The 28,000-nt window shown below is 50.3% G+C and overlaps 2 protein-coding genes and 1 long non-coding RNA gene across 13 annotated transcripts; 2 read left to right on the forward strand and 1 right to left on the reverse strand.

The window, feature by feature from the left end:
* The first annotated feature begins 1,634 nt into the window (after positions 1-1,634).
* RNASEH1 (ribonuclease H1) lies at positions 1,635-17,918 on the forward strand. Of its 11 annotated transcripts, none has more exons than XM_081068050.1 (8): positions 1,635-1,918; positions 2,078-2,193; positions 4,809-4,970; positions 6,569-6,668; positions 7,643-7,697; positions 8,045-8,129; positions 8,711-8,835; positions 10,033-17,913. In XM_081068050.1, exons 1-8 carry the CDS (start codon positions 1,788-1,790, stop codon positions 10,117-10,119), a joined length of 861 nt encoding a protein of 286 aa, XP_080924176.1. In that variant the 5' UTR covers positions 1,635-1,787; the 3' UTR covers positions 10,120-17,913. The 11 variants fall into 11 exon arrangements, 5 of the variants coding, with proteins under 5 accessions (XP_080924176.1, XP_080924175.1, XP_080924173.1 ...); XR_013994585.1 differs by having other exon boundaries at positions 1,711-1,918; positions 8,049-8,129; positions 10,055-17,917; XR_013994586.1 differs by having other exon boundaries at positions 1,711-1,918; positions 8,049-8,129; positions 10,033-17,914.
* On the reverse strand, positions 16,931-23,386 carry LOC308505577. Its single transcript, XR_013994591.1, has 4 exons — positions 23,252-23,386; positions 22,396-22,548; positions 17,941-18,063; positions 16,931-17,031 (listed from the first exon to the last, which is right to left on the reverse strand). It is a non-coding gene; the product is annotated as an uncharacterized lncRNA (long non-coding RNA).
* ADI1 (acireductone dioxygenase 1) lies at positions 23,169-27,943 on the forward strand. The gene is made up of 4 exons (XM_081068053.1): positions 23,169-23,448; positions 25,695-25,814; positions 26,783-26,962; positions 27,117-27,943. Exons 1-4 carry the CDS (start codon positions 23,329-23,331, stop codon positions 27,234-27,236), a joined length of 540 nt encoding a protein of 179 aa, XP_080924179.1. The 5' UTR covers positions 23,169-23,328; the 3' UTR covers positions 27,237-27,943.
* Positions 27,944-28,000: the final 57 nt, after the last annotated feature.

Raw genomic sequence — 28,000 nt, forward strand, 5'->3', positions numbered from 1 at the left:
TACTACCCTGTCTCACTGTTGTAAACAGGATCATCACTGTGTTAAAGGACCACTGTGAGCCAATTTACAAGGAAAAGCAAATCCTAAGGAGGCCAGACCCCAAGATCAAGCCAGCAGTGCTGAGGGCAGCTGTCACGCAGCATTTTCAATGGCCCAGCCTCTCTCCCTCCCAAAGGAACAGTGCAGTCAACTGCCTCGTCTGTAACCCGTACAGCTCCCACCGTTTCATGCCTGGCTGACCTATTCCAATTGCCCGAGTTTGGAAGTGAAGACTTGATTGTAGCTTCCTACCTTGATCTACTTGCAGTTCACCTTTCTAATCTGCAGTCAGTTCTTCCAGGTATCACCCGAGTTCATAACATGACTCGTGTCACCACCACACGAGGAGGAGAGATATGATGATCAGTCATCAACTGATTTTTAAGGACAAGTTTTTAAAAAAGAAGCTACCTTGAAGTGTAATAAACATAGGAATGAGGAATGGACTATAGCCAATTTAAATTTAAATTAGGAAAGTCGAAACTTTTTAAATTGATGTTGAGTTCACAGATGAGAACACACTTACCACTCCAAGTTAAGTCTCACCTGTGCGGTTCCTTCTTCCCGACCCTCCTACTCCCTTCTGTCTGCCTAACGCACGGGCACGAACTCCCTTCTTATCCTTTAAACCTTGCGCAGGCACCATGGTGTTGGCCTGCAGCCCTCCAGACACAGGTGCTCACTGCAGCTTATGTCTGGCGCAGCTTCTCAAACAGCTTGCTTTGCACGGTCTGTGGATTGGTTCACACGTCTGTCTCGGGGTTCCCTTGGTGCTCAGGCTCTCACTCAACTTTGTACCCCTGGGGCTTGGGTAGCACACAGTAGGTGTTCAATAAAGTCTATTGAACTAAAGATACCAAGAAAATTAAGAAAAGTCACTTAAAATTAATTTGAAAAGCAAGGCTTGTCAATGGAGAGGACTTTTAAAAGAAGTTGATTTGCTTACAAAGCCAAAAGTCAAATATAGGAAAGACTTCTAACAAATTACCTTTTTAACTAAATTTTCGCCCTGGGTCCTAGTGCATTAGGTATTGGCCACCCGTTGGTTATATACCCACTCGGGTGGGGTGGAAGAAAGGACCACCCCTTCAGAGGTGAGCCCCCGCGGAAACAGTCAGATGCTGTTCTCACACCCTCTTCCCTCTCTCCCTCTTCAGCACTAACCCTTTTTTTTAATGTTTAATGTTTTATTTTGTTATTATTATCAATTTATTTTTAAGGAGGGCGCCCTCCGTGGCCCCTATAGGGAAATAACGGACAACTTTGGTGCTATCAGCACCATGCTTTATTAGCTATCAGCACCATGCTTTATTAGCTATCAGCACCATGCTCTAACCAATTGAGCTAACCAGCCGCCACCCCCCTGCTTTTTCATGTAAGCATCCCACCACCTTTCCGTCCTGGGAGGGCCCCAGGCCCCGCCCACCCCACCCAGGCCCCGCCCACCCCGGCCAGGCCCCGCCCCTCCCAGGCCCACCTCGCGCCCGTCTCCGCCGTAGGCCCCACCCCTCTCCCAGCCCTTCCCCCTCCAGGCCCCGCCCCACCCCCGCCCCTCCGCCCGGGCACCACTTTCTCACTGATGCCCGGGAAATTAAGGAGCCTGAAGGGCACGGGGCTCTGGGCCCCGCCCCCAGGCGACGCCCCTCCCGGATGTGCGTCATCTCGCGGCGCCCCCTCCGGAAGTTTGGTCCCGGTGAAGGCGGCGCGAGGCCGGGCGGCGAGATGTGCCCCGGCGCCCGGGGGGAACGATGACCGGGCTGCTGGGCGTGACACGCACGGTTGCCTTGGCCGCCGCGCGCTGCAGGAGCCTGGGCTGCGGGGCGCCCGGCATGTTCTACGCCGTGAGGCGGGGCCGCACGGCCGGGGTCTTCCTGACCTGGTGGGTGAGGCTGTGCGGGCTCGGAGGGGCGGGGGCCGCGCTGCCTGCCCGGTGTGCACGCGCGGCTGCGGCCCGACCGGGACGCGCGCTGGGCGAAGAGAGCCGCTTAGAACGGGCAGGCGGGAGGCCGCGGAGGCCGAGACGTGCTCTCTGTTCCAGGGCCGAGTGCAGGGCGCAGGTGGACCGCTTTCCTGCCGCCCGGTTCAAGAAGTTCGCCACCGAAGAGGAAGCCTGGGCGTTCGTCAGGAGCTCCGGGAGCCCCGCCGGCCCGGAAGGTAGTCGGGCTGCTGTCACCGGCGGCCGTGACGCGCGCGGGGCTCTCGGCATCCCGGGGCCGCTCCCCCGCGGGCCGCCCTGCGAGCAGGTCCCGGTCCCGGGAAGGTTCCCTCGTACACTGACCGGAAGCCGCTGGAAGCCGCCCCTTGGTGGCGCGTTTCCAGGGGGTGGCGGGCGGGCGGGCGGGCGGGCGTCAGGCGGCCCCTCGGGTCTGTCCTGCTGCCCCCGCCACCTTCCCGCAGGAGCTGCCCCCACCGGGCCTTCACCCTCGCGGTCGCCCGCGGGGCCGCAGGCAGCTTCTCGGAGGCCCTGCTCGGGCGGCTGCTTTCCCCTGGCCCCAGGAACCGCCAGTGTCCTTCCTGGCACCTGGGATGGCGACTCCTCTCCAGAAGGTTCTCAGCTGACTTTGCCGAGGCCCATCAGAGGAACCACTGTCTGTGTTCGTATAAAATGTGTTCCTGAAATGATAAGGCGTAAACTTCCTCTGTGAGCCGTGGGCTGCAGAATGGAAACCACCTCGATCCCGTTGTCTGTCGGGCTCAGAGCACGAGGGTGACGAGGCGCGTCGTTAGTGACCATAACACGTCGAAAGGAACCCTGTGAGCAGCAGGGCTGCACCGGGGGCTGAAGTATTCAGCTCACGGCTGCGTGTAAACAGGTGTGCTGCCATCCGGGCTTCTTGCTCCCCTTACAGAGCACAGGCTGAGTCGGCTTAGATAATTCCTAAGGGCCCTAGCATTTTCAGCTGCTAAATGAGCCTTGGCTTCAACTTCAAGTCCCCAGCAGCCTGAGCAGAAGAGTCAGCCTGTCCCTTGAGGCTTTGAAGCCAGGCCCTGACTCTCGTCTCCAGCTGTGCAAGTCCCAGGTGGCATCTTCCAATATGAGACTTTTGTCTCCACTGCAAATCTGGTTTAGTGCGGCCACCTTCGAGAATTATCTTAGCTGCACCTTCTGGATAAGGGGCTGCTTCACCTTGTGCTTCTATGTCCTTAAACCTCATGGACAAACCTCTGCCAGGTTCACACTTTCCTTCTGCAGCTTCCTCTCCGCCTTGATAGAACTGAAGAGAGTCAGGGCCTTGCTCTGACTCTATTCCCTCGGCTTTGGCTAAGAGAACATCGTGGCTGGTTTGATCTTCCATCCAGACCACTAAAACTTGATCAGCAATAGACTTGGCTTTCTTATCATTCGTGTGTTCACTGCAGTAGCACTGTTCAGTTTCCTTCAGGAGCCTTCCCTTTGCATTCACAACCTGGCTGTTTGGTGCAAGAGGCCTAGCTTTTGGACTGTCTCAGCTTTCAACATGCCTTCCTCCCTGAGCTCACTTTCTAGTTTTTGATTAAAATGACAGACCTGTGACGCCTCCTTTCACTTGACACTTAAAGCTAAAGGTGAAGTCAGTGGTGTTGGGTTAAGGTTGTTGTTTTGGAGGCACAGTTAGTTGTTCCTTCCGTCCCATCTTCCCACTCCGTAGACTGATGATGGGGGAAGAGCTGTTGCAGAGCTCCTCAGGCAAGCCCTTGTTGTACAGAAGCGCAGAGCGTTAGGCATTTCACTGAGTGCACAGTAGAGCTCAAACTGAAACGCTGCTTTATAGAACCTAGTCTGATTAGTCTTCTGCTGTAGCTGCCATAGCAATACGAAAGTGAGATGCGGCTGCTTCCAGCAACCTGAGAAAGGTGTGAGAATGCCCTGGGGCCTAACCTCGTCCAGGCCGGGCTGCTGAGGGCAAGCTTTGCAACACGCTGTCCCTGAAGGGAGCTAGTCCCTCCTCCGCACCCCACCCTCGGCCCTCTTAGCTCCCCTGGAAGGCCTCGGCTCAGCATCCAGATGGCTGGCGTGTTGGGGGCAGGGCAGGGCCTCGAACCATAGGTACCACTGATTTTCTAGATGGCAATTTGGTCCTTGTTTTTCCTGAGGAAAGAGCCAGACGGTCTGTAATACCTTAAGTGTCTGAACCCTTGGCATCCCTACCGTCTCCATTGAAACCGGATTTTTTTTTAACAGAAGCTTTGCTCTTGTCTTCACCTTGTTCTTACCAAGTTTCTCATGGAGAATTGAGAATAACTTTCACAGGACATCAAAGTCGGAGATGGTGTGGAACTGTCTTAAGCCATTCCCTGTTCACAGGGCCACATACAGGGGGAGTTAGTTACTGATTTTCTGGATTCTCAATTTTTTTTTTAATTGGGGAGTATTGGGGAACAGTGTGTTCCTCCAGGGCCCATCAGCTCCAAGTAATTGTCCTTCAGTCTAGTTGTGGAGGGCGCAGCTCAGCTCTAAGACCAGTCGCCGTTTTCAATCTTTAGTTGCAGGGGGTGCAGCCCACCATCCCATGGGGAATTGGACCGGCAACCTTGTTGGTTGAGAGCTCGCGCTCTAACCAACTGAGCCATGCGACCACCCCTCTGGAAGCTCAGCAGCAGCTCGTTGTCTTCAATCTAGTTGTGGAGGGTGCAGCTCACTGGCCCATGTGGGAATTGAACCAGCAACCCTGTTGTTCAGAGATAACGCTGCAACTAACTCATTCAGCCGCCCCAGAATTTCTGGATTCTTCATCATTTCCTGTTGGGTTCATTGTTTCTGGCTTCTGAGCAGACTCTCTGTGTTTCAGGGCAGAAAGATGCACATGTACAAGAATCACAGGTAAAAGGCAGCAAGCGACTCCGTGAGCCTGTGGCTGAAGGAGACCAGAACGCAGAGCCGTGTGCAAAGCATGTAAAACCGAGCGCGGAGGCAGCCCTGCCCGTTGGCAAGGACTCCTTCTCTTATATGGGTACGTCTTCCTGGGCTTTTTTAATTTTTAATATGTGATAAAACTATGTCTGTGAAAACTTCACTCACTTTTCTTATGGGGGGTTTGCGCTGATATTCAACATTCTCATTCTTTTCTGAAAGGGCATCTTATTTAAAAATCTCTCTAAGATTACTATTTTATAATTGATTAAATGGTGCGGAATCATTAAAATTGTGGACGTTCGTAGGAGAACCATTCTATGGGCTATAAAAGGAAGACACTAGTCTTCTGAAAGAGCAGCGTTCCCTGTGGACACAGCATTTCAGGGCATGAGAGGAGATGCAAAGACTTGCGCGTCTGCAGAGGAGACTGGGCCTGGATGGCGTGCGTGGCCTCTGTGCCTCTCAGGCTGTGTTTCCACAGCATAGGTGGCCCCTCACCCACAGGGCTAGGCGGTCAGAGAGTTTTTCTCCACCTCAACTCCCGAACCCTGTTTGTATTTACTGACCTACAATATCACTCTCCTTTTTGTCTGCTCCACGTGTGAACAGAAAACAGGAAGTAGTGGCATTTTAAGATATAAATCAGTATGCTTGTAGGTTCCATGTTTTCTCCCAAGTAAAGCCATTTTGTCATTTATTCAAGGGAAACCAATAGGAAATGTTTTGTCAAGCTGTGTAAATCAGTTTTGCAGTTATGTTAAAAACCCCAAATGCCCTTGATTTGGTTATTACCAACAGCAATTGAAACAAGTGCCTGTGGGGTAGTTGGGAGATGGGCTGTTTCCAGTGTGGGACGGCTGCGTGGAGCACGGGCAGCCACCCCAGTGTCTGACAGCAGACAGCTGTGACAGGGCAGGAAGTCTGCAGTCCCGTAGGTCACGGCCAGCCGTCACACGTGTGCTGTCAGCGTGCTGTCAGTCACGACCCCCAGGCCTGCCCTGCTGGGCGCCACTGCCCTTCCTTCCCCTAGGCCCAGTCTGCGTCCTGCAGCAGACGCCTCAGGCATAGTGCCTCTTTGCTCCCACACAGTTGCTGTGACACCTGCCGACCTGACTTCTCCCCCTGCCTCGCGGCGTAGCCTCAGAGTGGCCTCAGATCAGTCCTTTTCTACCTTGTTTTTACAGCATTGGCACATTGATCAGACCCTGTGTCTTGATGGAAAAGAACAAAAATGAGGGACCATAGTTTACTCATGGCAAATACACTAAGAAAATAATTGACCACCGTTTGTCAGAGCACTTGACCTGGCTGGCAGGTCCTCTTGATGCCAAGACACTGCCTGTCCAGAAGGATGTTCCTGGGAGGACGTGAGCAGGGGACAGTGGCATTGTTCCTTGACCCCGCCAGTGGGGAACGACTCAGCCATTCTCACTGTGCTGCATTCTAGGTTTCTGAAATGATGCCTTCCCCTGCCACGTGCCTCGTATTTGGGACTGAAATACGAGTGGAGTTCTGGCAGAAGTGTCACGTGCCCTCATGTACGCTACTGATAATGTTTCTTTGGACTGAAAACTTCTACAGAATTGTGAACGACCCTCTCCGTTGAAAACATTAATGCAACCTGAGTAAATGTTTAGGGAATTTCCCTTTTTAGTAAGTTGGACCGCTGGCACTCACTGTGTTTCCCTGTTACAGGAGAATACGTCGTCGTCTACACCGACGGCTGCTGCTCCAGTAATGGGCGGAGGAGGGCACGAGCAGGAATCGGTGTTTACTGGGGCCCGGGCCATCCTTTGTAAGTAAACAAAAGAAGCGGAAATTTATAAGTTTCAGGTTTTACCGCGTCATGTTCCAAAACTTGTGAGAGAATGAGGCAGGCCCTGCTTATTGTTTGTTTGACAGGCAGCTTTGCCAGGGGACAGCAGAAGGACCAGCTCTGATTCACGGGGACACTGTGTTCTTCAGAACAAAAGTACCTTAATATTGCTCTCCTCGTCCTAAATCGTGACAAGTCTCTGTCTCGCCGATAAGATATTACACCAAAACGACCTCACTGCCCCCACCCCTCCAAGAGAGTCACTGGTCTCCCTTGGAGACGGTTTTGGCAAAGATGCAGGGGGCAAGTCACAGGACTGGGGACCCGTCATATCACCAACCCCTCTGAGGATGTGAGAGCTTAGAGGCAGGCGGTCCCTCGTTTCTCACAAAGTCAAGGTGATGTGAAGTGGGACCCTTCAAATACACCTGGGCCTGAATGTGAAAGAGCCTGAATAGGAACGGATGGCCGTCAGGTTCAGTGTAAAAGGGGCTCCACCGAGTGGGCAGCGCCTCCAGTCTGAGCTCCCCCGGCCAGGTCCGCCAATGCCCGCAGCACGGTGTGTTTCATGTGAGCTGACCATTAAAAATTCGCCTGCACACTTCTCTCGAGATTTACGGTCTGAATTTCTTTCACTTTGGTTTGTTTTCACTTCAAACCCTGTAAATGGTAGCGAACCTGTGTGGACATCAGTGCCACCCACTGATGTGTTTCGGGTTCCAAAATGAAACTTCCCTTTGCTTCTGGTCCGGTTTCCTTCTACAACACCGTACGTGGTACTTTTCAATAAAATGTTTAATGCTGTTGGTTTGGTTTCTAAAGGCTGTTTCCATATGATCCTGTCATAGTCAAATAAAAATATATAGAGGCCTGTTCTCTTTTAAGAGACTTAAGGTGTCACTTTGAGAATTAACTTTATGACTTTATTTTCTTTTGTACTGTTTGGAAACCAGAAACGTAGGTATTAGACTTCCTGGACGACAAACCAACCAAAGAGCAGAAATTCACGTAAGTTATCAGCTAATTTTTCCACTAAAAGCAAGTTTATCATTCTTTGGCATTAAGCATGAGCTTTTTATTGTCTACGAATATGTATAAGGTACTCAGAGTCCAGAAGAAATGTAGTTTGGGGTTAGTAACAATTCTGAAGGATAGGAATTTTCTTGAAAAATTATGAAACATTTCAAATAGATGTCTAAACAGAATTGTACGTGTAGCATTTCACATAAGGAATGTAATCATTACAGGTAGCATAGAAAAAGAAGGAATGTTTAAATTTTAAAGTAATTTTGAATATTAATAATGTCAAAAGTTGAACAGTTTCTGTAGCATGATGACAGACTTGTTTCTTCAAGGCAGCCTGTAAAGCCATCGAACAAGCAAGGGCTCAAAACATCAACAAGTTGGTTCTCTATACAGACAGTATGTTTACCATCAATGGTAAGCTTTTATGTTTTACTTTGAGTGTTTTTCTAGTAAATTTGCAGAGAAATAGGTATTTGCTTTCCAGTAGGAGGTATTGTATCTGTGCGGGACCCACGTGTAAATGGGGACACATTTGGTTTGTCAGGTAGAAAGAAAAAGGTGGTGGATTTTGGAGTCCCAGGTCTGCAGGTCTGCTGCCCCAATATTTGCCACATAAGTATTTCTTTGCTGGGCACTGAAGACTTGGCAGTAAGGTAGATAGGTCCCTGCACTTGGAGTCTAAGTGTGTTAAAAAGTGACGATGGCATGCTGACAGCTTCTTTGGGAAACGCCATGGGTAGGAACACAGGGCGGGGTGCTGAAGGCTGGATGGCTTCCTGGAAGAGGTGACGTCTTGGTTTGAGAGCTGTAGGTCAAGTACAAGTTAAAGGAATGAGAAAGGGGATGTTTCATGTCTATGCACAGCCCAGGGAAGGAAATAAAGAGTCCAGATGCTACTCGGAATACAAGTGGAAGCGAGTGTAAGAGGGAAGTCCTGGGAGGAAAGAAGACCAGAATGTTTGTGATTCATCAGTCTGTGAATGCATTTTTTCTAGGGATCACCAATTGGGTTCAAGGTTGGAAGAACAACGGGTGGAGAACAAGCACCGGGAAAGAGGTGATCAACAAAGAAGACTTCACGGAGCTGGACAACCTTGTCCAAGGCATGGACATTCGGTGGGTGAGTGTCTCCTATGCGGGCCCGGCAGCTCGGCGAGCCAGGAGAACAGTGGTTCTACAAGTGGCCCAGTGACGTCAGTGAAATCGTTTCCATGAAACGAGCGTCATAGAGTACGCTAGGACACATTTGATTGTTTCGGTCCTGTAACAAGACGGTGTCATTGTGTACGGAACTCTCTGTTCTGTGTTCTTTCCGCTGTCCTCGCCAGGGCACACCTCCTCACCGGCAACGTGACTTGGAAGGTCAGCCTATTGGTTTCTGCGGAAGCAGCCATAACCTTAGATAAAGCTGATTTATAATGTATTTTGTTGAGATAAAGTTAGTAACGTGACTTTTTCCAAAATGGAGGTATTTTTCTTACAATAGATCATTTTTACTAAAATTATTTTTTCAAACAATACAGAGCAAGATGACCCACACCGTTTTCTTAAACCTCCCTGCTCCCCACCCCAGGACCATAGTTTGCTAACCTAACATTTAAGCCTGCCTTCCAGGCATGTAAATGTACACGGTGGTTAAATCAAATAAACACAGCCCTTCTTTTTGTTTTTGTTGTTGTTGTTTTTAACTCTAGTCTAATCTTAATTATTAGATCCTTTCATTTTTTCTTTTTTGCCCCCTCCCCCAGGTTTTTAAGCCATTCTCAGTCTAGCTGTAAAGCGCAGCTCCCTGACCTATGCTGGTATTAGGAGCCTTGCGCTCCCCAACCGCAACGGGCGGCTCATGGCTGCCTATGGCAGCCACGCAGCACTCAGTAGCCCACGGCAGCTCAATGTAGCCCAGGTCCAGGGAAGCTGTTGTTCACAATCTTAGTTGTAGAGGGTGCAGCTCACTGGTCCATGTGAGAATTGAACCAGCGACCTTGGCATTAGGAGCTTGGGGCTCCAACTGCCTGAGCCACCCCAACCCTTCTTTTTAATAGCAATTACAGAGTGAATGTGTGTGTCTGCACACACCTATCCACCCATCCATAAAGTGCCATTTTAAGTAGGGAAAGCCACACAAACAGTAAGACCCACCGGCGTTGACTCTGAACGGGGCTTTGAGCGTGTCTGGGCAGAGCATGGTGGGAAGAGTCACTGCAGGCGGAAGTGTTTGGGGAGGGGCTGAGGAGAGCTTTCCTGCTACGCAGCCCGCTGAGCAGGTAACTGTTTACAGCGAGGATGTGAAAGTAAAAGGAAAACCTCTGTTTACCAGATGCATGTTCCTGGTCATTCAGGATTTGTGGGCAACGAGGAGGCTGACAGATTGGCAAGAGAAGGAGCCAAGCAATCTGAAGACTGAGCGAGATTACTGTCACTCTCGGACAAACCGGAACCACTGGCTTTTTGTGACATTACCGGTGTGAAAACTGAAACTGCAGGAGGAGCGTCACTGTCCATGGAGACACAGACAAACTGAGTCAGAAAGACAAGATGGCATTCTAATAAAAAGTGGTGAAATGGCGACGGCCGGTTAGCGCAGTTGGTTAGAGCGCAGTGCTCTTGAAAACAAGGTTGCCGTTTCGATCCCCACTTGGGCCACCGTGAACTGCGCCCTCTGATGTCGCGTCCGGCACAACACAGGCAGTGAGGAGGCAAGAAGGGGCGGTTTGGGTTAAGTTTTTAAGAAAGAAACAAACAGAGACTTAATGCTGTTAAATCTCTCCGAAGGCCAGGCGTCTCTCAGTCTCAGAGGACTGGAGCCCCGAACAAAGCCAACTGGAGGCTTTTATTGACGAGTACGCAAGGGAGTAGCAGTGTTTTATGACACGGTCTGTGAGACTCATAAACATCCCAAGCCAATTTATCTTAGACTCTAAACAGCCGAGGTACAAGGTCCCATTATATCTTACTTAAGGTAAATATCTTCTCAGTGTTAGGTCTCTCAGATATAAGAGATAACTGGTCTTCGTTCTCCTCATTATATTTCTAACTGACAGCTGTTAGGGAAAAGCCAGAGCCGGCAACAGACTTTCCCAGGCAGGGGGGAGGGGAGGCAAGGCCCTTTCCCATATTTGTCTAAGGCAGCACATTGGGTGTCCCCACTCGGTTCCGCCTGGCTTAGGTTGTATCTCCCGTGAGATATCTTACCCGTCTTTGGCTGCAAACCGTCTTTTGGGGACCAGACAGAGAGACATAAGGTGTAAACACAAGGATGGAACAGAGTCCCAGAAAGGCGCAGTCTCACAGGCTCTTCTTTCCTTAAGGAAAGACATGGAGGGACAGTGGGCTAGGCTGTTGTGAGACTACACTCCATAACCACATTGAAACTACTACTTGACTTGGAGCTGATGGTTCCTGGAAAAACACACTTAAAATAAATTTAAAAAGTTGGGGAAAAAAAGATAAAGACAAAGGTTCGCAAATGAAGCCTAAAATTTTCTTTGGCTGTTTTTGTTAACTGTGCAAGTTAAAAAACAATGTTTGACATCGTCATTTATTTATCTTTATTATCCTTTTATCATAGAAACATACAGAAAATGACAAGAACTAATACATAGCTTGTTGAATTATTATCACAAGTGGATACCCCTGTCACCTCCACCTAAGTCAAGAAATAGAACTTTCCAGACACCCCAGAAGGGTCCCCAAGTGTCCCTCCCTCAAAAATGAATCCTGACTTTTACAGAAACGACTTCCTTTGATTATTTATGGCTCTTTAGTCTTGTCCCCTTTTTTCTAATTTCATATCTCTTTAGTTTTAAGTCTGTTTAATTTACAGCCTCCCTGCCCCATCCTGTTGTTCTCCTTACAGTTTGTCTCATGAAGAACCTGGGCCATTTGCCCTGTGGTTTCCCAGTGTCCATTTTGCTGTTTATGTGCTCTTGGTGCAGTCTAACATTTTCTTCTATTTCCTCCAAATTGGCAACTGGATCCAGAGGCTTGATTAGAATCAGGTTCTGTATGTTTGGCAAGATGACAGGTGGCTGTGTGCTTTCATCAGAAAACATAGCTGGTTTTCATCTTGTCTGATGTTGGCAGCTGCTCATTCTCAGTGCCTGGATCCGTTAGTCGGGTTGCAAAACGCTGATATTCTATATCCTGTTTTGGTGGGTCCCTCCTTCTCATGTCTGCTCTAATGTTATTTAACATGGAGCTTTCCTGGCCATGCCTCCTACAAGCACAATTCTGCTTCCGTGTTCTCCCGCCACCTCCGCCCCCCAAAACACACACACACACACACACACACACACACACGTAGCTGGCACTTTTCCTTCCTCCCAGCACTTGCTGTCTGACCTACATATGTTGGTCGTCTGTTTTCCTCCATTTGCTCACTGCTGCATGCCCAGGGCCTAGAGCAGCCTAGCATAGAGCAGGCGAGCAGGCACCCAGTGAGTATTGAATGAGTTGATAAACACTAATCTGAAAGGTCTAAGAGCAGAAACCATGCAGGCTCAGCAGAAGTGGAGATCGATCCATCGGGGGGCAGAAAAAGCAGGTTGCAGTGGGGGAGGGGCTGCGCTGGCTTCAAGGGGAGACCAGGCCTCCCCGGCCCCTTCAGGACTGAGCTGGGACCATGAGCCCTTGTGTGCAAAACTCGCGTTTGGAAAGGGCTCGGATGTGGGATCAGACAACCCTCCCCTCCCCCACACACACACTCGATTGGCGGGACTGTCCTCTTGGTACCAGTTTGCTCTCCATCAGAGTGAGATTGGCTTTCTGAAAAACTATGCTGATGGTTCAAAGTTCAGTATCTACTGTTTACATATTGTTGTGGTTTTGTGCTAAGGAGATTTAGCCCTAATGTTTTAGTTGTTTGGTGTTCTCATGTCCCTGCTTCCGGCCCCCAGTGCTGGTGTTAACAGCAAAAACAAAGACCAGTCCTGAAAATCCCCTGAGCAGACCAACCAACCAGTGAGGTCACACAAGAAGCCGAACTCGCTTACTGGGGAGACTAGCTTCTTGATTACGCATCTGGAAATTGAGCAAAACTTAAACTGCTTCCCCAAAACTGCTGAGGTGTAACCGCTGACCAATTTTCTATCATTCAAGAAAATTCTGGTATTGTGGACAGTCCATGTGAAGAAAGAGCAGACGCTGCCAGCACACTCCGAGCCCTTTACCACGCAGCCTGTGTCCCAGTCCCGGGCTGGTCGGGCGCTCCAGCTCCAGGGTGGCAGGCGGGCGTCTTGGTGAGGGCACAACACACTTTTACCAATCACTGCTATGGCGATCCATTGGTTTTACCTCCGTCGTTTCTGAACTTCTGACAGTGTTCACCAAGGAATGTTCTATGGAACACTTGGACTCAGTGTCTGCCTCCCCCCAAATGTTTATTTTGTCTCCATGAAACAATTTCCACACCACAAGCCTTAGCACTTGTCAGAGGGGAGAGGCAGAATTTCTCAAAACTTTTGACTTTAAAACTCTGCAAACGATCTCTCTCAACTTACGTGACATGGAACACTTTGGGGAAATGCTTCATTGGACAAGTGTCTCGGGGCAGTATACTCCCAACGTGCTGACATGAAGACTGAGTAGGGGCCCTCGCCCTGGAATGCACACCAGGGGGGATTTTCATTTCAGAAACCCAAAGGTTTGGGGTGATTCGCTGACGTGCTGCAAATGAGCCTGCGTCCCCAGGAGACAGCCTGGAGGTGCATGAATGTCTTGTCTCATTTCAGAACTGTATGAAGGCCAGGAGGGATGTTTTCCTTTTAATTACAGTGGTACCTCGGTTTTCCAAAGTAATCCATTCCGGAAGACCGCTCAAGTAGTTCTGAAACGGTCGAAAAGCGAGGCACAGTTTCCCCACAGAAAGTAATGCAAAAGGGATTAATCTGTTCTAGACCTTTAAAATCAACTCCTAAAACGGCAAATTTAGCATGAATTGTACAGCCTAATGACACCATAGATCCATAAAATTTATGATGTTCGTAAACTGAAATGTTCGTCAACGGAGACATTTGAAAACCGAGGTACCACTGTAGTTTGAAGGAAATTTTGCTGACTGGACTCCAGGCAGCTGATTCTGGACGTTACTTCTTTGTTGCGAAATCCAAACCCAGGCTCCTAAGAAAATGTACATGCACGGATGGCTTATTTCTTAATTCAAGATACTGTAACTTTGTAACCATTATTATTGGAAGTTTTCAAATGGATGCAAGAGAGACCGGTTTCCTGAGTTCTGTCATGCAGTGTCATAAAGTTCAAGTCTCTCGTCATTTTATGTGCTTTTGGTGAACATGCTAGGTTTTCTTGACGTCTAGGGCATAGGACAGGCCCTTTGCTGTGCATTACAGGTCTTGCTGTCACCCCCACACTTATTTATAGAAGGACCCTGTGTTTCACAGCAAACTTGTTCTTTAGCTCTTTCTTTGAAAATGCCTCCGAAACACTTTTTATCCAGGGGCTCCAACGTGGCTTTCTAGCTCTTGCCGTGTCTTCTTGTTATTTATTATGCTCGTTATCCCTTTACATTTTCTGTATTTCCCAGCAAGCCCTCCAGGTTGTTCCATGTAGAAGATGGCAGCTGAGTTTCGTCCCTAACAGTGACATTGTTTGGACCAGGCTCCTCCCTGGAAGTGGGTGTCAGTGGAGGGCCTGGAGGCGGGGGCCTGGAGGCCGGGGACCTGAAGACAGCAGGCATGCTGAGCGAGAGCAGTTTGCAAATGTCTCTTGTTCTCTTTACTAGGAACACTCAACATGTAGGGACTCTTGGCAGGTAGTGCTGGTCGCAGCAGCGGCTGGCTTGTGTGCCCAGCACTCTGCCTTCTGGGGCCATGGCTCTCCCTCAGCTGCGGTCAGGTCCAACACTACCCTGTAGTGATGGCCAAGGGGACGTCGGGCTCCCACAGAGACCCCAGGGCCACCAGGACGCTTCCGTGACAGAGATCCAGACACTACAGCAAAAGCTTCTGTTCCTTGAATCACAAACACACACAGTTTTGGAGCTACTGGTGGCTGTTCCCTGACATGTGGGGACAGGGCTCATCGCAGCAGATGAGAATTAAACCAGCGCAGGGAGGAGAGAGTTGAGATACCAGGAGGGAGGCAGGGAGGAGGGCTGGTACCTTTCCTTCAGCCCAGGGCAAGTCTGACGTGAGCGAGCCCGACTGCACCCTCCTCAGTTACCTCAGCCAACATGTCTTGGTTTCCTTTGCTTGAGCAACTTGGATGTCTGTTACCTGCAACCTGAAGAACCTTGAACAATGGCGATGAGAGCTGCGTTCTTGAAGTACGAGGTGGCCAGGGGAAGACAGTTTTCGTAATAGCCCTGGGAAGTTATTGGCCTATGAGGCGGATGCAAGTCAGTAGCAAAGGCAGCGAGATGGCTCCCGCTGCTGGCACCTGAGCCCCTGCCAGAAGGATGGTGTTCTTCACCCCCTGCAATACGACGACAAGAACAAAAGCCCACTTTCTCACAATGTCCCCGAGGGAGTAGTAAGAATGATTCATTTATGAAGTCCATCCTGAGTAGACATCTTCCTAATATTCTCTGTCACAAAAGGGGAAGTAAACAGACATCATTCCTAGCGAATACCCAAGTGTGATGCCGTTTTTTTGTTGTTGTTTTTTTGTTTTTTAATTTTTTTTGGTGTTGTTGTTGTTGTTGATAGCCCACTGGCCCATGTGGGAATCGAACCGGCAGCCTTCGGAGTTAGGAGCACGGAGCTCCAACCGCCTGCGCCACCAGGCCGGCCCTGTGATGCCGTTTTAAGGAAACCCCTGGTGTGAGTGAGCTGCAAGCTGGACTGGCACCCAGTAACCATAGTTGTTCCAACCAGGATGTTTGCCAGACATTTCCTCCCAAGTGAGCTAAGTGAGCCTGTCTTAAAACCGCTGACAATATTTGCCAAAGATGTAATATCAGGCTTTCAAAAGAAAATTCAGATTTGGTAAAATTTGGATCTGCCCCAAGAGATTGACAGCTTCCAATACATAGACTTTTCTAATGAGACTGGTGTGATTAAAAAAAAAAAAAGTTATTTTTCATGTTGTATAATGAAGTGCACTACCATTTGCAAGATATGCAAGACTTCATGAATCAATATTTTCAAAATGACCAGTGCATTCTATTATGAAATCACATACGGAAAAAGTATGTATTCAAAGTACAAGACGGACAACATGAGAGAAATCATTGATATGGTTGTCGGATTCCACACTGCAGCTGGGAAGAAACTACACTTGTGGAATCTGGGTGTTGTCCCAGAGAAGATTACGACTACCCAAAGGGCTATAAAAACACTCCTTCCTCTTCCAACCACATATCTGTGTGATGCTGAACAGTCTTCATATAATTCAACCAACATAACACATTAAGCGACTGGAGGCAGAAGCAGACATGACAATCCTCCTTTCTTCTATATAGCTAGACAATAAACAGATTTGTAAAAATGTAACAAACCCATGTTTCTTTTTTTTTAATTTGCAAAATGTGACTTTTTAATAAAAACGTTATTTGTTAACGTATAATTGGTTATCATTCTTTTAGATGAGGTGATACAGCAATTTACTGTTTCCTCACTTTCACTCTCCAACATGTTAATGTTAATAGATTGAACTCCTGGCCCCTCCCCACTGTCACATGCCACCAGGAAGCGTGAGAACTACTGAAGCCCAAGGGAAGAGAGATGAGAGGGCATCCCTTTGGTTGAAGCCCTGGGTTTAGGAAGATCTGAAACACAAGGACAGTTGATCTGTTTCATGATCCCCCCTCTGTCCAGCGAGGGGTATCGGGACATCTGGAGAGGGGTGACCTCAGCAGTGGGGCTCAGTGAGGTTCAGCTTATTCTTTGATCCCCCTTTTCTCAAAACAAGTAGTGATGAACTTTAGGACCAGTTCACCTGTCCTGGGTGGCCTCTGAATGCCAGAACACAAAATATCCTTCTGTGACCCCGACTGCATTTTTTTCATCCCCATTAAGACAGATCATGAATGAATGCCCGTAGTACACACTCAATAAATGGCATTCATTATTGGGACATGTTATTACATTGCTATTCTGGGAGTTGTGCACACCCTCACAGTCTTTTAATCCCCCCCCCTTTTTTTTAAAGACAAACTACAGGGAAAGAAAGGCTTCCTCGTGGTCACAGTGACCGTACTTACGTGACACCATAAAGCTAGTGGCTCCCATCATTGCATCACATGCAAAACTTCAAACCAGGGGCCGCTGAGCCATCTCCACTGTCATCAGGAAGGCCTATATGCCATCGCCTGAGCAAGCAGGTGTCCTCAGCCTTTTCCTGTCTCCTGGTAGGGAGCCTGTGCGGAAATGCGGACACTGGCAGCTACTGCTGAGTCCTACGCTGGCCTTGTCTGTGGCCCTGGAATCTGCTGTCTTCAGTCAGCTCCCACCAACCCGGGCAGGTTCACCGGCCAGCCTCCTAGCAGGGTGAAAACCTCACACCCTTCACAGGTCTCCTCACAGGCCGGGAGAATAAAGTGCTTGATGATCACGTAAAATGTTAATATTAATGGTGTAGAGCAGGATCAACAGACTCCATCCAGCCTGCCAGCCCAGCCCGATGCCTGTTTGTGTGTGTTCCACGAGCTAAGAATGGTTTTACGCTGTCGAATGGTTGTCAGACATGGAGCTATCTACTACCTTCCATTTTGCCTTGCTCGGTTCCCTGGTTTGTGCTGCTCTGTCCCCTGCAAGGTAGGCAGTGGCTCCTGGGTTGGGAGTACTTCCCAAAGCCTGAACAGATGACAATCTGCAGGCAGGTAGGTCTGTCTTTAAAAAAACATCTAGGGGGATACCAACATGGCGCCGTAGGTAAACATTGTGCTGACCTTCTCTCACATCAAAATTACAACTAATCTACCAAACAACCATTATTGAGAATCACCTAAAATCAAGCTGAACTGACTGAAGCTGTTCAACTAAAGACGTGCAGAAGAAGCCACCTCCAGACCGGGAGGAGGGGCAGAGACGCCGAAGGGGCTGGTCCCACACCCACGTGGGACTGTTAAAAATCAGGAGGGACGTCTCGGCTGAGGAGGTCCCTCCTGGAGGAGCGAGGCTCCCAGCCCCACCGCAGCCCAGGGTGCCAGTGCCGGGGAGAGAGGTCCCCATACCTTCTGGCTGTGAAAACCAGCAGAGACTGTGACTCACACGAGGGCAGCTGGGGCCCCAGGCGCTCCTCCTAACAGGCCCGCGCACGGACTCACCTGCTGACGGACGCACTCGCTCTGGGCTCCAGCGCTGGGGCAGCGGCTCGAAATATGCCAGGAACACACGGGGAGGACCTGATTGTCTGGCTTCAGGGTGACGGCAGGAGGGGCAGCTTTCTCCTGGACAGGGGAGGTGTTTCTTTGCTGAGCCCTCCCCCTTCCCTGCGTGTGGACACAGGTGGCCGCCATATCTGAGTCTCCGCCCTACGCTCCTCACTCCCTGGCGATTCAAGACCTGGCCCCACCCAACTTTCGGGCACACCCAGGCCACTTCCAGTGGCTTTTTCGTGCAGACCGCCTGCCTTGGCTCAAGCTGCAGACTTTCCTAGGGTCTCTCAAAGGTTCATGGAACCCAGACAAGCAGTGCTGGCTTGAGCATGTCCTGTACCTCTGGCTGAGCAGCCGTAAGCTCGGTACTCGTGGCAGCCAGCCTTAGTTTGTGGTTTGGCCTCTCAAGGTGCTTCCAAGCACAGCACAGGCAGCAGCTATCTGCAGACTTCTTTGTCACTTCTGCCTGATGGCCATGGGCTACAGGCTGTGGCTGAACTTGACCTATAGTGGGTCTCCTCCAAGATGGTCCTGGGGCTGGTGCCCCAGTGGCCAGCTTCAAAACATCGCCGAGCCACCTCCAATTACGGCACACCCATGGGGTGGACTGAGCAGGCACCAGAGCCATGCTGAGGCAGATTCTGCTCTATAGGATCAGCCCCCACACAACTATTCCACTGTAGTCACGGCCAGTCCTTACAACCAGTGAGCCCGAAGGCTCAGTCTCTCCCATTGATGTGCAGTTATCAACCAGGGCTCAACTACAAGAGGAGGGCACACACAACCCACACCAGGGACACACCTGGAGTGCGTGGCTCAGGTGACCAGAAAGACTGTGCCACTGAGCCCCACAGCACACCTACTACATGAGGCCGTTCTACTAATACCAGAAGACATAGCAGCTCTACCTAATACACAGAAACAAACACAGGGAGGCAGTCCAAATGGGGAGACAAAGAAACATGTCCCAAATAAAAGAACAGAACAAAGCTCCAGAAAAAGAACTAAACAAAATGGAGACAAGCAATCTATCAGGCACAGAGTTTAAAACACTGGTTATAAGAATGCTAACTGATCTCAGGGAGAACTTTAACAGAGAGATAGGAAGAATAAAAATGGAGATAGAAAACATGAGAAAGAACCAGTCAGAAATAAAGGATACAATAACGGAAATGAAGACTATATTATAGGGAATCAACAGCAGATGAGATGAAGCAGAGGATCAAACCAGCGATGTAGAAGATAAGGTAGCAGGAAACACCCAATCAGAACAGCAAAAAGAAAATAGAATCCAAAAAATTGAGGGGCCTACAGGACAACATCAAGTGTACCAACATTTGCATCATAGTGGCACCAGAAGGAGAGGAGAGAAAGCAAGGAACTGGAAACCTATTTGAAGAAATAATGACAGAAAACGTCCCTAACCTGGTGAAGGACATGGACACACAAGCCCAGGAAGCACAGAGAGTCCCAAACAAGATGAGCCCACAGAGGCCCACACCAAGACACGTCATAGTGAAAATGCCAAAGCTTAAAGACAAAGAAAGAATTCTAAAAGCAGCAAGAGCAGTTAGTCACCTACAAGGGAGCTCCCATAAGACTGGCAGCTGATTTTTCAACAAAAACTTTGCAGGCCAGAAGGGACTGGCAGGAAATACTCCAAGTGATGAAAAGCAAGGACCTACAACCAAGATTGCTCTACCCAGCAAGGCTGTCATTTAGAATTGAAGGACAGATAAGGAGCTTCCCAGACAAGAAAAAGCTGAAGGAGTTCATCATCACCAAACCAGTATTACAAGGACTCTTAGAGGGATTTCTTTAGGATAGGAGGGGGGTTAAGGTTGGGTGAAAAGGGAAGGGGTTTAGAAGTACAAATTGGTTGTTACACAGTAGTCATGGGGATGTAGGTTATAGCATAAGGAATATAGTCAATGATATTGTAATAACTAGGTATGGTGCCAGGTAGGTGCTAGATCTGTCAGGGTGATAGATGGGAATGGGGTTGGGGGCAGGCTGAAAAAGGTGAAGGGATTAAGAAATACAACTTGGTAGTTAATACAGTATGGGGAATATAATCAACAATGTAGTAAAGATCATGTAAGGTGTCACATGGGCACTGGACTTATCAGGGGCACCACGTCATAGACGGTGTAGACGCCTGACCAATACGCTGTACGCCTGAAGCTGAAGTAGAATAATAGTGAGTGTCAACTACGACTAAATACATTGGTGTATATAGTCACAGGAGTACAGCATAGGGAAGATAGTCAATGGTATTATAACAGCTATCTATGATGTCAGAGGGGTAGTAGCTCAGGGCGTGGGTTAGCACTTATGAGGGATTTTAAATGTCTAACTATTATGTTGTTTTGTACACCTGAAACTAAAATAAATCAATAAATAAAAACAAAAAAAAACCCCATCTAAACAGGTTCTTCCCCAGTCGCCTACATTAGGGTGATAAATTCTGGTCACGAAACATATTTTTGAGCTGCCAGTAGCTATTCTTCTGGAAGAAGTAGTTCAAGTTCAAAAGACTCCCCTTCAAAGGAGGAATCACAAGGGCCAGCAGGGCTCATGTGAGAATAATGAGTTGCTGTCCCATCTGCCTGCCTGCAGGGCCGGCTCTGGCAGCAAGCGCTGGGTCCTAGACAATCCTTCAAGGCACCCGATAGCCTTGCTTTTCCAAAGTACTTTCTTTACGACATAAAACAGCGCCCTCCTCCCACCCCCAAATGGAAAAAAAAGCAGTTTAAGATGGAGGCCCACCCGGCTTCACTCTCCCTCCACATGGCTCTTCAGCAGTTCGTGGGTGCTTGGGGCTGGGCTGGGCTTCCTGAGCGCTGATCCCAGCCTGGCCACGACTTAGATGAGCTTTGCCTCAGGTGTCTGGTCTTTAAAATGTGGCTAAGTGATGCCTGCCTCCTAGGGTGCTTGTGGGAGTGCAGGAGGCACTATAAGTAGAGCCTTTACACCGTGTTTCCCTGAAAATAAGACCTAACAGGACAATCACCTCTAATGTGCCTTTTGGAGCAAAAATTAATATAAGGTATTTATTATATTATTATTTATTATATTACATTATTATTATAAAGATCCAGTCTTATATTATAGGAAAATAAGACCGGGTCTTACATTAATTTTGCTCCACAAGACACATTAGAGCTGAGTGTCCGGCTGGGTCTTATTTTCGGGGAAACACTGCAGTATCACCCAGCAATGCTGCTGTTGGGTGCCACAGGGTGCTCCATCTGGGATGGGGCAGGTGCAGCTGGGAAGACTTTCGGAGTGTTTTTCATCACATCCCTTCCATTTTCATTCAGCAGACTTTTTGTTGGTTTGTTTCTGATGCGATGTGCCAGGCATTGGGCATTGCAAGACCAGTCAGACACACTGACGCAGTGCTGCAAGTGCTCGCGCGCAACCCACTGATTGAGCCAGTACCGTATGTAGGGCCTGGCGGTTCCAGGGCAGAGGCTGACCTAGCCAAACACATCATTACAACAAGCACCTGAGTGTTTAACACAGAGACCTCCGCTGCGTAGCGAGGGGTCGGGGAGGACCTCTCTAGGCAGGGGTACTGGAGCTGAAGATGGAAGTCAGCAGGAAGTGCTGGAGGAAGGAAACGCACTGTAGGTGGAAACACTGCCCGGGGAAATCGGGGCAAGAAGCAGCGTGGGATTCAGTCTGAGATGTCGGAGTGTGGAGGGCAGAGAGGGAGGCGGCTGGAGGGGGTCAGGGGCCGGGAGGCAGCACAGTGAGGAGAGGGGTTACAGCAGGCCAGGGGCAGGGCCTGGTCTGTGCGTCTGAAAGGTCTCCTTGTCTGCTCCCCATAGAATGGATTGCAGAGTGAAGACGATGCAGGGGGTCCATTTCACTGGTGAAGGCCCTCAGGCAACAAAGTGGCAGGTAGAGCTGGAGAGAAGCCAGTGGCTTTGTGGTGAAGGTCAAAGTGACACGACCTGCTGAGAGATTGCCCTGGGTGTGCAGGGTGAGGGAAAACAGGAAAACCCTCCGCCTTTTGGGTGAAGGCACTGGGTGGTGGGTGCTGCTGCTGTGTCTGAAAGGCTAGGGAGAAACACGTGTAGATGTGTGGAGGTCCGTGTGGCTGTGTGAGAAGTGAGATGCTCAGTAGCCATGTATGTGGAGTGCCAGGTGAGGTGCTCAAGTCAGGTTCTGGAAGAGGTCCAGGCTGGAGGCATGTCACGGATGTAAGGTCACCTCGTGTGTGGACAGCGCAAGGACAGAGCCCTGGGACACTCCACATACTGGCACACCAGGAGGAGCCAGAAGAGAAACGGGGCGGGGGTGCCCAGTGAGCTGGAGGAAAATGAGAAGAAAATATTTCAAGGGACTGGGCAACTGTGGTGAAGGTGCTGGTAAGAACCCAGGGGCAGGACGCACCTCTGGTTCTGTTAGGGCTCAAGGCAGTGGCGAGAACAGGCAAGAAGGCGGCGTGAAGTGACACGTGCAGCAGATGGCGTGGCGGTCTACGGTGGGGTCCGGGAGCCCGAGCACTGGGTGGGCTCTGCCGAGGACGGGCAGGTTTTGCAGTCCCTGGAACAAGAGGGCAGAAGCGAAATGAATGTGCTTCGTGTGCAATAGTTCTGCAAGTTCTCGAGTGGACGGTATGCTTCAGAAAGGCGCCGCCTTAGAGGAGTCTGGTTTAAACCCTGCAGGTTACTTGACTCCTTGTTAAGGAGACGGCTGAGCTAATCTGATCTGTTTTGGCTGACTGCTTTGAAGAGACAAGCCCAGGCTGATTGAGTGGCTGGATTTTTCTTGGCTAAATGGAAAGGGAAGGGGAATGTTGTGTTAATCCTATTACCTTTCGTTTTTATTCTAGGAGACAGTATTTAAAATCACAGGGGTAGTGTTTAGAGACTGCTGCTACTGCAAAGCTCGGAGGAGCGGCCGGGCAGCGCCGTCTGTCACCCTGAGTGACACCCGGGCGCTCTGTGGTGGCCCGACGTGACCTCAGGCCGCAGCTGTGCCCCACAGCGGCTGCTCGGCTCGACAAGGTCCTTTTTGTTTGTTTCTGTTTGCGTCTCGTGTAACCATCAACCGTCCGATCTCAGTACGAACTGTCCATTTCACAGGTGGCTCTGGGCGTCCAGGGGACTGTGGCTCCGGCCACCAGGCGGCCTCCGCGCGGCGCCCCGCCCCCAGCCCCCGCGCAGGGAAGACGCGCGCGGTTGCCTCGGCCACGCGGGCGGCCCCGCACCCCCCGCCCCTCGTCCACCCCGCCGCGCCCGCTGACCTCCAGGCAGGCGACGCCGCCGGCCCCTCCCCGCGCGGCGCTACGTCGCGGGGCGGGCGGCGGGGCGGGGCTCCGCCATGGTGCAGGCCTGGTACGTGGACGGGCGCGCCGACGACCCCCGGAGGCCCCTTCGCGCGCAGCCCGGCCGCCCGGTGGGCCTGGAGCAGCTGCGCCGGCTCGGGGTCCTGTACTGGAAGGTACGTGCGAGCAGCCGCGGTCTGCGGCTCGCGGGGCGGGGGCTGCGCTCTCCCCGGCCCCCGCGCACCCCCCACGCTCCGGCGGCAGGGACCCTCCGCCCAGACCGGGCCGGTCGCGGCGCGCATGCCCAGCAGCGGGCGGGTGGTCGGCGGCCGGCTTGCACTGCGCATGCTCAGCAGCGGCCCGGTGGTCGGCGGCCGGCTTGCAGTGCGCATGCTCAGCAGCGGCCCGGTGGTCGGCGGCCGGCTTGCACTGCGCATGCTCAGCAGCGGCCCGGTGGTCGGCGGCCGGCTTGCACTGCGCATGCTCAGCAGCGGCCCGGTGGTCGGCGGCCGGCTTGCAGTGCGCATGCCCAGCAGCGGGCGGGTGGTCGGCGGCCGGCTTGCAGTGCGCATGCTCAGCAGCGGCCCGGTGGTCGGCGGCCGGCTTGCAGTGCGCATGCTCAGCAGCGGCCCGGTGGTCGGCGGCCGGCTTGCAGTGCGCATGCTCAGCAGCGGCCCGGTGGTCGGCGGCCGGCTTGCAGTGCGCATGCTCAGCAGCGGCCCGGTGGTCGGCGGCCGGCTTGCAGTGCGCATGCCCAGCAGCGGGCGGGAGGGGGGAGGAGTCTGATGGAAGGCTCGCAGCTGGCGTGTCCTTGCAGTAACAATGAGATACTGGTCAACTTGCAAATGTATGCAAACGACACGAGACTTATTGTAAAAGGCGCCCTTTGAGTTATCCATGGGGTCAAACTCGTTTCTTCTACCTTGTGGTTATGCTCTGGGTGATGAGCCAAAGGGCCATCAAAATTACGTTTGTTCTGCCCTTAGCGTCCTGTGTATTTTATATGCCTTTTTACTGACAACCGGTCTTCCCGCGACTTCCTTTCGCCTTTCCCCTCACCCCCCACTCCACTTAAAGCCGCTGTTTCTCAGTCTAGTTGTGTAGGACACAGCTCCTGGCCCTTGTGCTCCCCCGGCTGGGACAGTCGGTGGCCAGTCGTTGGTCTCTGCTCACAGCCGCTCTCGCAGACCGCCAGCCACTCACGGCGGCTCACGGCGGCTCACAGCAGCCCACGCCAGCTCACGGCAGCCCAGCTCCAGGGAGAGCGATTGTTCACAATCTTAGCTGTTGAGGGTGCAGCTCTCTGGCCCCTGTGGGAATCGAACCGGTGACCTTGGCGTTAGGAGCACACGCTCCAACCACCTGAGCCACCGGGCGGCCCTCATAACTGTTCTTGATCAATGGGGACAGATGGAGCATTTTTGCACATCTCTTAGTGACACAGCAGAGTGATAGCTCTCTCACACACATTTGAAGTTAGATTGTTTTGCTGTGTGGCAGCAGTGTGCATGTCGTGGGGTTGCTTTGCTAATTTGGGGGATCATCTTTACAGAAACTGATACATTGATGATTAGTATAAGATATTCTGGAGTTTGTTCAGTACTTGTGATAAAATGTGCATTCTTAAAATGTGCAATTTAAGGCCGAGTGTGCCGAATTCACTGCCAGTAGTGCTAAGGAGGAGTTCAGGCTAACTCTGCCTGGAGCCCCAGGGGAGGACTTCATGAAGAAGATGGCAATACAATTGGACCGTGAACTGACAGGATGTGATAAGTGAATAGAGTGAGAGCGTTTTAGGTGTAGGAAGCTGTCAGGAGCAAGTGGGGGAGGTAAAGCACAAGTATTTTTTGAAGAGTAGTACATATTCCTATTAGGTTTAGCATGTGGTTTTTTTGTTTGTTTTGTTTTGTTTTAATGGGGAATAAGGACAGAGGAATAGAACGGGCACCTGGGGACAGATGACGGAAGGCCCCTGTTCCAGCCTGATGCACTTGGGTTTTCTTTGTAGGCTCTGAGGGTGTCGGATGTTTCGGCGCAGGGAAAACCCAACCAGAGATGCCACAGAGAGGTCACTTAGACTGCGGAGTGCGTGGGTGGCAGAAGAGCAGGACTTGGGAGGGAGGTGTGTCCTTGGACAGGCTGAAGGAGATGAGGGCCCCACCAAAGCTTGTGTCAGTGGGACCACAGATGTGAAGAACCCCCAGGGAGGACCGCTGGGAGGCAGCAAGCAGGGATGAAACACAACTGCATTACTTTGAGCTGTTGGGGAGAATGGGACAACCGTTGAAAGGAGGAAAGGATTAGAACTGACAAAGGCCCGGATGATAAATCTGGAGTATAAAAGCATATTGGAGGTCCAGCAAGAGCATGTTTCTGTCTCCTTGCATTAATGTGACCTCCTTTTTGTCGTTTAAACTCTTAGCTAGATGCTGACAACTATGAGAATGATCCAGAATTAGAAAAGATCCGAAAAGAGAGGAACTACTCCTGGATGGACATAATAACCATATGCAAAGATACACTGCCAAATTATGAAGAAAAGGTAAGGAGCGCTAAATTATTTGAAAAGGGGAATCATTATATTTACTACCAATGCACAGATTTTCTTCTTTAATGTCTTCATTTGGGTTTATATCAGAATAATGCATTTTTGAATATTTTTATTATGAAATGTTAAGGAGATAAAGACCTTGTGAAAGATACAAAAGTAGATTTCATTTATTGAGACGGTGAATGTCTTCCTCAGATTTTCACATGGCCTCTGACCTTCCATTGTGATCAGTGTGACTTCCATGTGCGGTGTGATCACGTGATTGTGTGTGTGTGATCAGTGTGACTGCTGTGTGATCACATGATTATGTGTGAATATGATAAACGTGACTGCCATGTGCAGTGTGATCATGTGATTGTGTGTGTGATCGGTGATTGCTATGTGATCACATGATTATGTGTGCGTATGATAAGTGTGACTACCATGTGCGGTGTGATCACGTGATTGTGTGTGTGTGATCAGAGTGACTGCTATGTGATCACATGATTATGTGTGCGTATGATAAGCGTGACTGCCATGTGCGGTGTGATCACGTGATTGTGTGTGTGGTTTGATCAGTGTGACTGCCGTGTGCAGTGGGTTATGAGCAGGAGCCAGGATATCTGTGGGAGTCTTGGGTCTATCCATCCAAGCTGTGTGATGTTGGGTCACTTCCCTCATCTGTCAAACGGGGACAACAAATGGCACCCAGGTGAGTTATTACATATGAATTATTAAGAACGTTGTCTGGCACATGGTGCCAAGTAAGTGTTAATTCTTTTTTACTGCTAGTTCACTGGTAGGTTTCATGCACTATTCTAGCTCCCGCCTGCTTGTACTTATTATAATAGTCCTTACTATTGTGGAGAGAATTTCCATTCACCTCAGTTCTGGCCTTTGAAGGCTCGGCCAGTGGTTGGGTCCGTGTCAGTTTGCACACTTGGTCTCCGGCAGACTCACAGGCGCCCTTCCTGCTCTAGATTAAAATGTTTTACGAAGAGCATTTGCACTTGGACGATGAGATCCGCTACATCTTGGACGGCAGTGGGTACTTCGATGTGAGAGATGAGGAGGACAGATGGATCCGGATTTCCATGGAGAAGGGGGACATGATCACTCTTCCTGCGGGCATTTACCACCGCTTCACACTGGACGAACAGGTGGGTCAGTGTGTGATGGTCACATCTGCTCTGTGCACAGGTATCGGAGGATGAAATGGGACGAAAGAGTTAAGACACGAGAATTAAAAACAGCTAGGCAAGTTACCTTCGTAGCTGGTCTGTGCAATGGCGGGTGTGTTTGTGTGTCTTCTAGAACTACGTGAAGGCCATGCGGCTGTTTGTGGGAGATCCAGTGTGGACGGCGTACAACCGGCCAGCTGACCACTTCGAGGCTCGAGGGAAGTACTTGGCATTTTTGGCACAGACAGCATAGCAGTGCTGCGTGGGACCCACACCCCCCTTCACCCCTTCATGGTCCTAAGCATGACAGCAGAAAATCTGTCATCATCTCCTTGCTTTTATATTGTAGACTTTAGGCTTGGTGAGCTTTCCTCTGAGAGATTCTTTGATCAGAATATGTTTTAATGAAAGGAGCTATAAAACTGATTTTTGCATGGAAGTAACTGTGGAAATGCGGACACATTCCTTTTCTCTAATTCAGAATCAGTATTTTGTAGTTCTGTGCTAACACATGCATCCCACCGGAACAGGATGACTTTCACCCTCCCAGGTGTAACCAAGCAGCCGTCCCATCGGACCTGATTTCGCAGCTTTAAGTAGATTTCCTGTGAGCAGGGATAAGAGTAGATGACAGGGCTGGCTGCGTGCCACACGCTCTCCTCCCAAAACATGGCGGAGTGCGGGGGGAGGGGGGAGCTCACGTTAGGGGACACTCGTAGTTGCTTATCCCCCTTTGTTACTCAACATAAAGTAGTGCCTTAATTTTCTGCTCATGGCTTGGAGTTACCTTACATTCAGGTATATGTGGCTCATTGAAATCATCCCGTTTACATTCTTTGTGTGATTGTGTATGTGTGTAATTAATTTATATCTTATCTGTGTTAATCTTTCTTCAATGTGAGATTTCTAGGTTAAACCCCCTACTGTATATATTTTGTTACAATGAAGCTTTTGAATTCCCCCCACCCTCCGTTCTTCCGCCTCCCTGCCACTCCGGTTCAAGCCGTTGTTTCTCAG

This window comes from Rhinolophus hipposideros, assembly GCF_964194185.1.
Source record: "Rhinolophus hipposideros genome assembly, chromosome: 12".
Lineage (NCBI taxonomy): Eukaryota > Metazoa > Chordata > Mammalia > Chiroptera > Rhinolophidae > Rhinolophus > Rhinolophus hipposideros.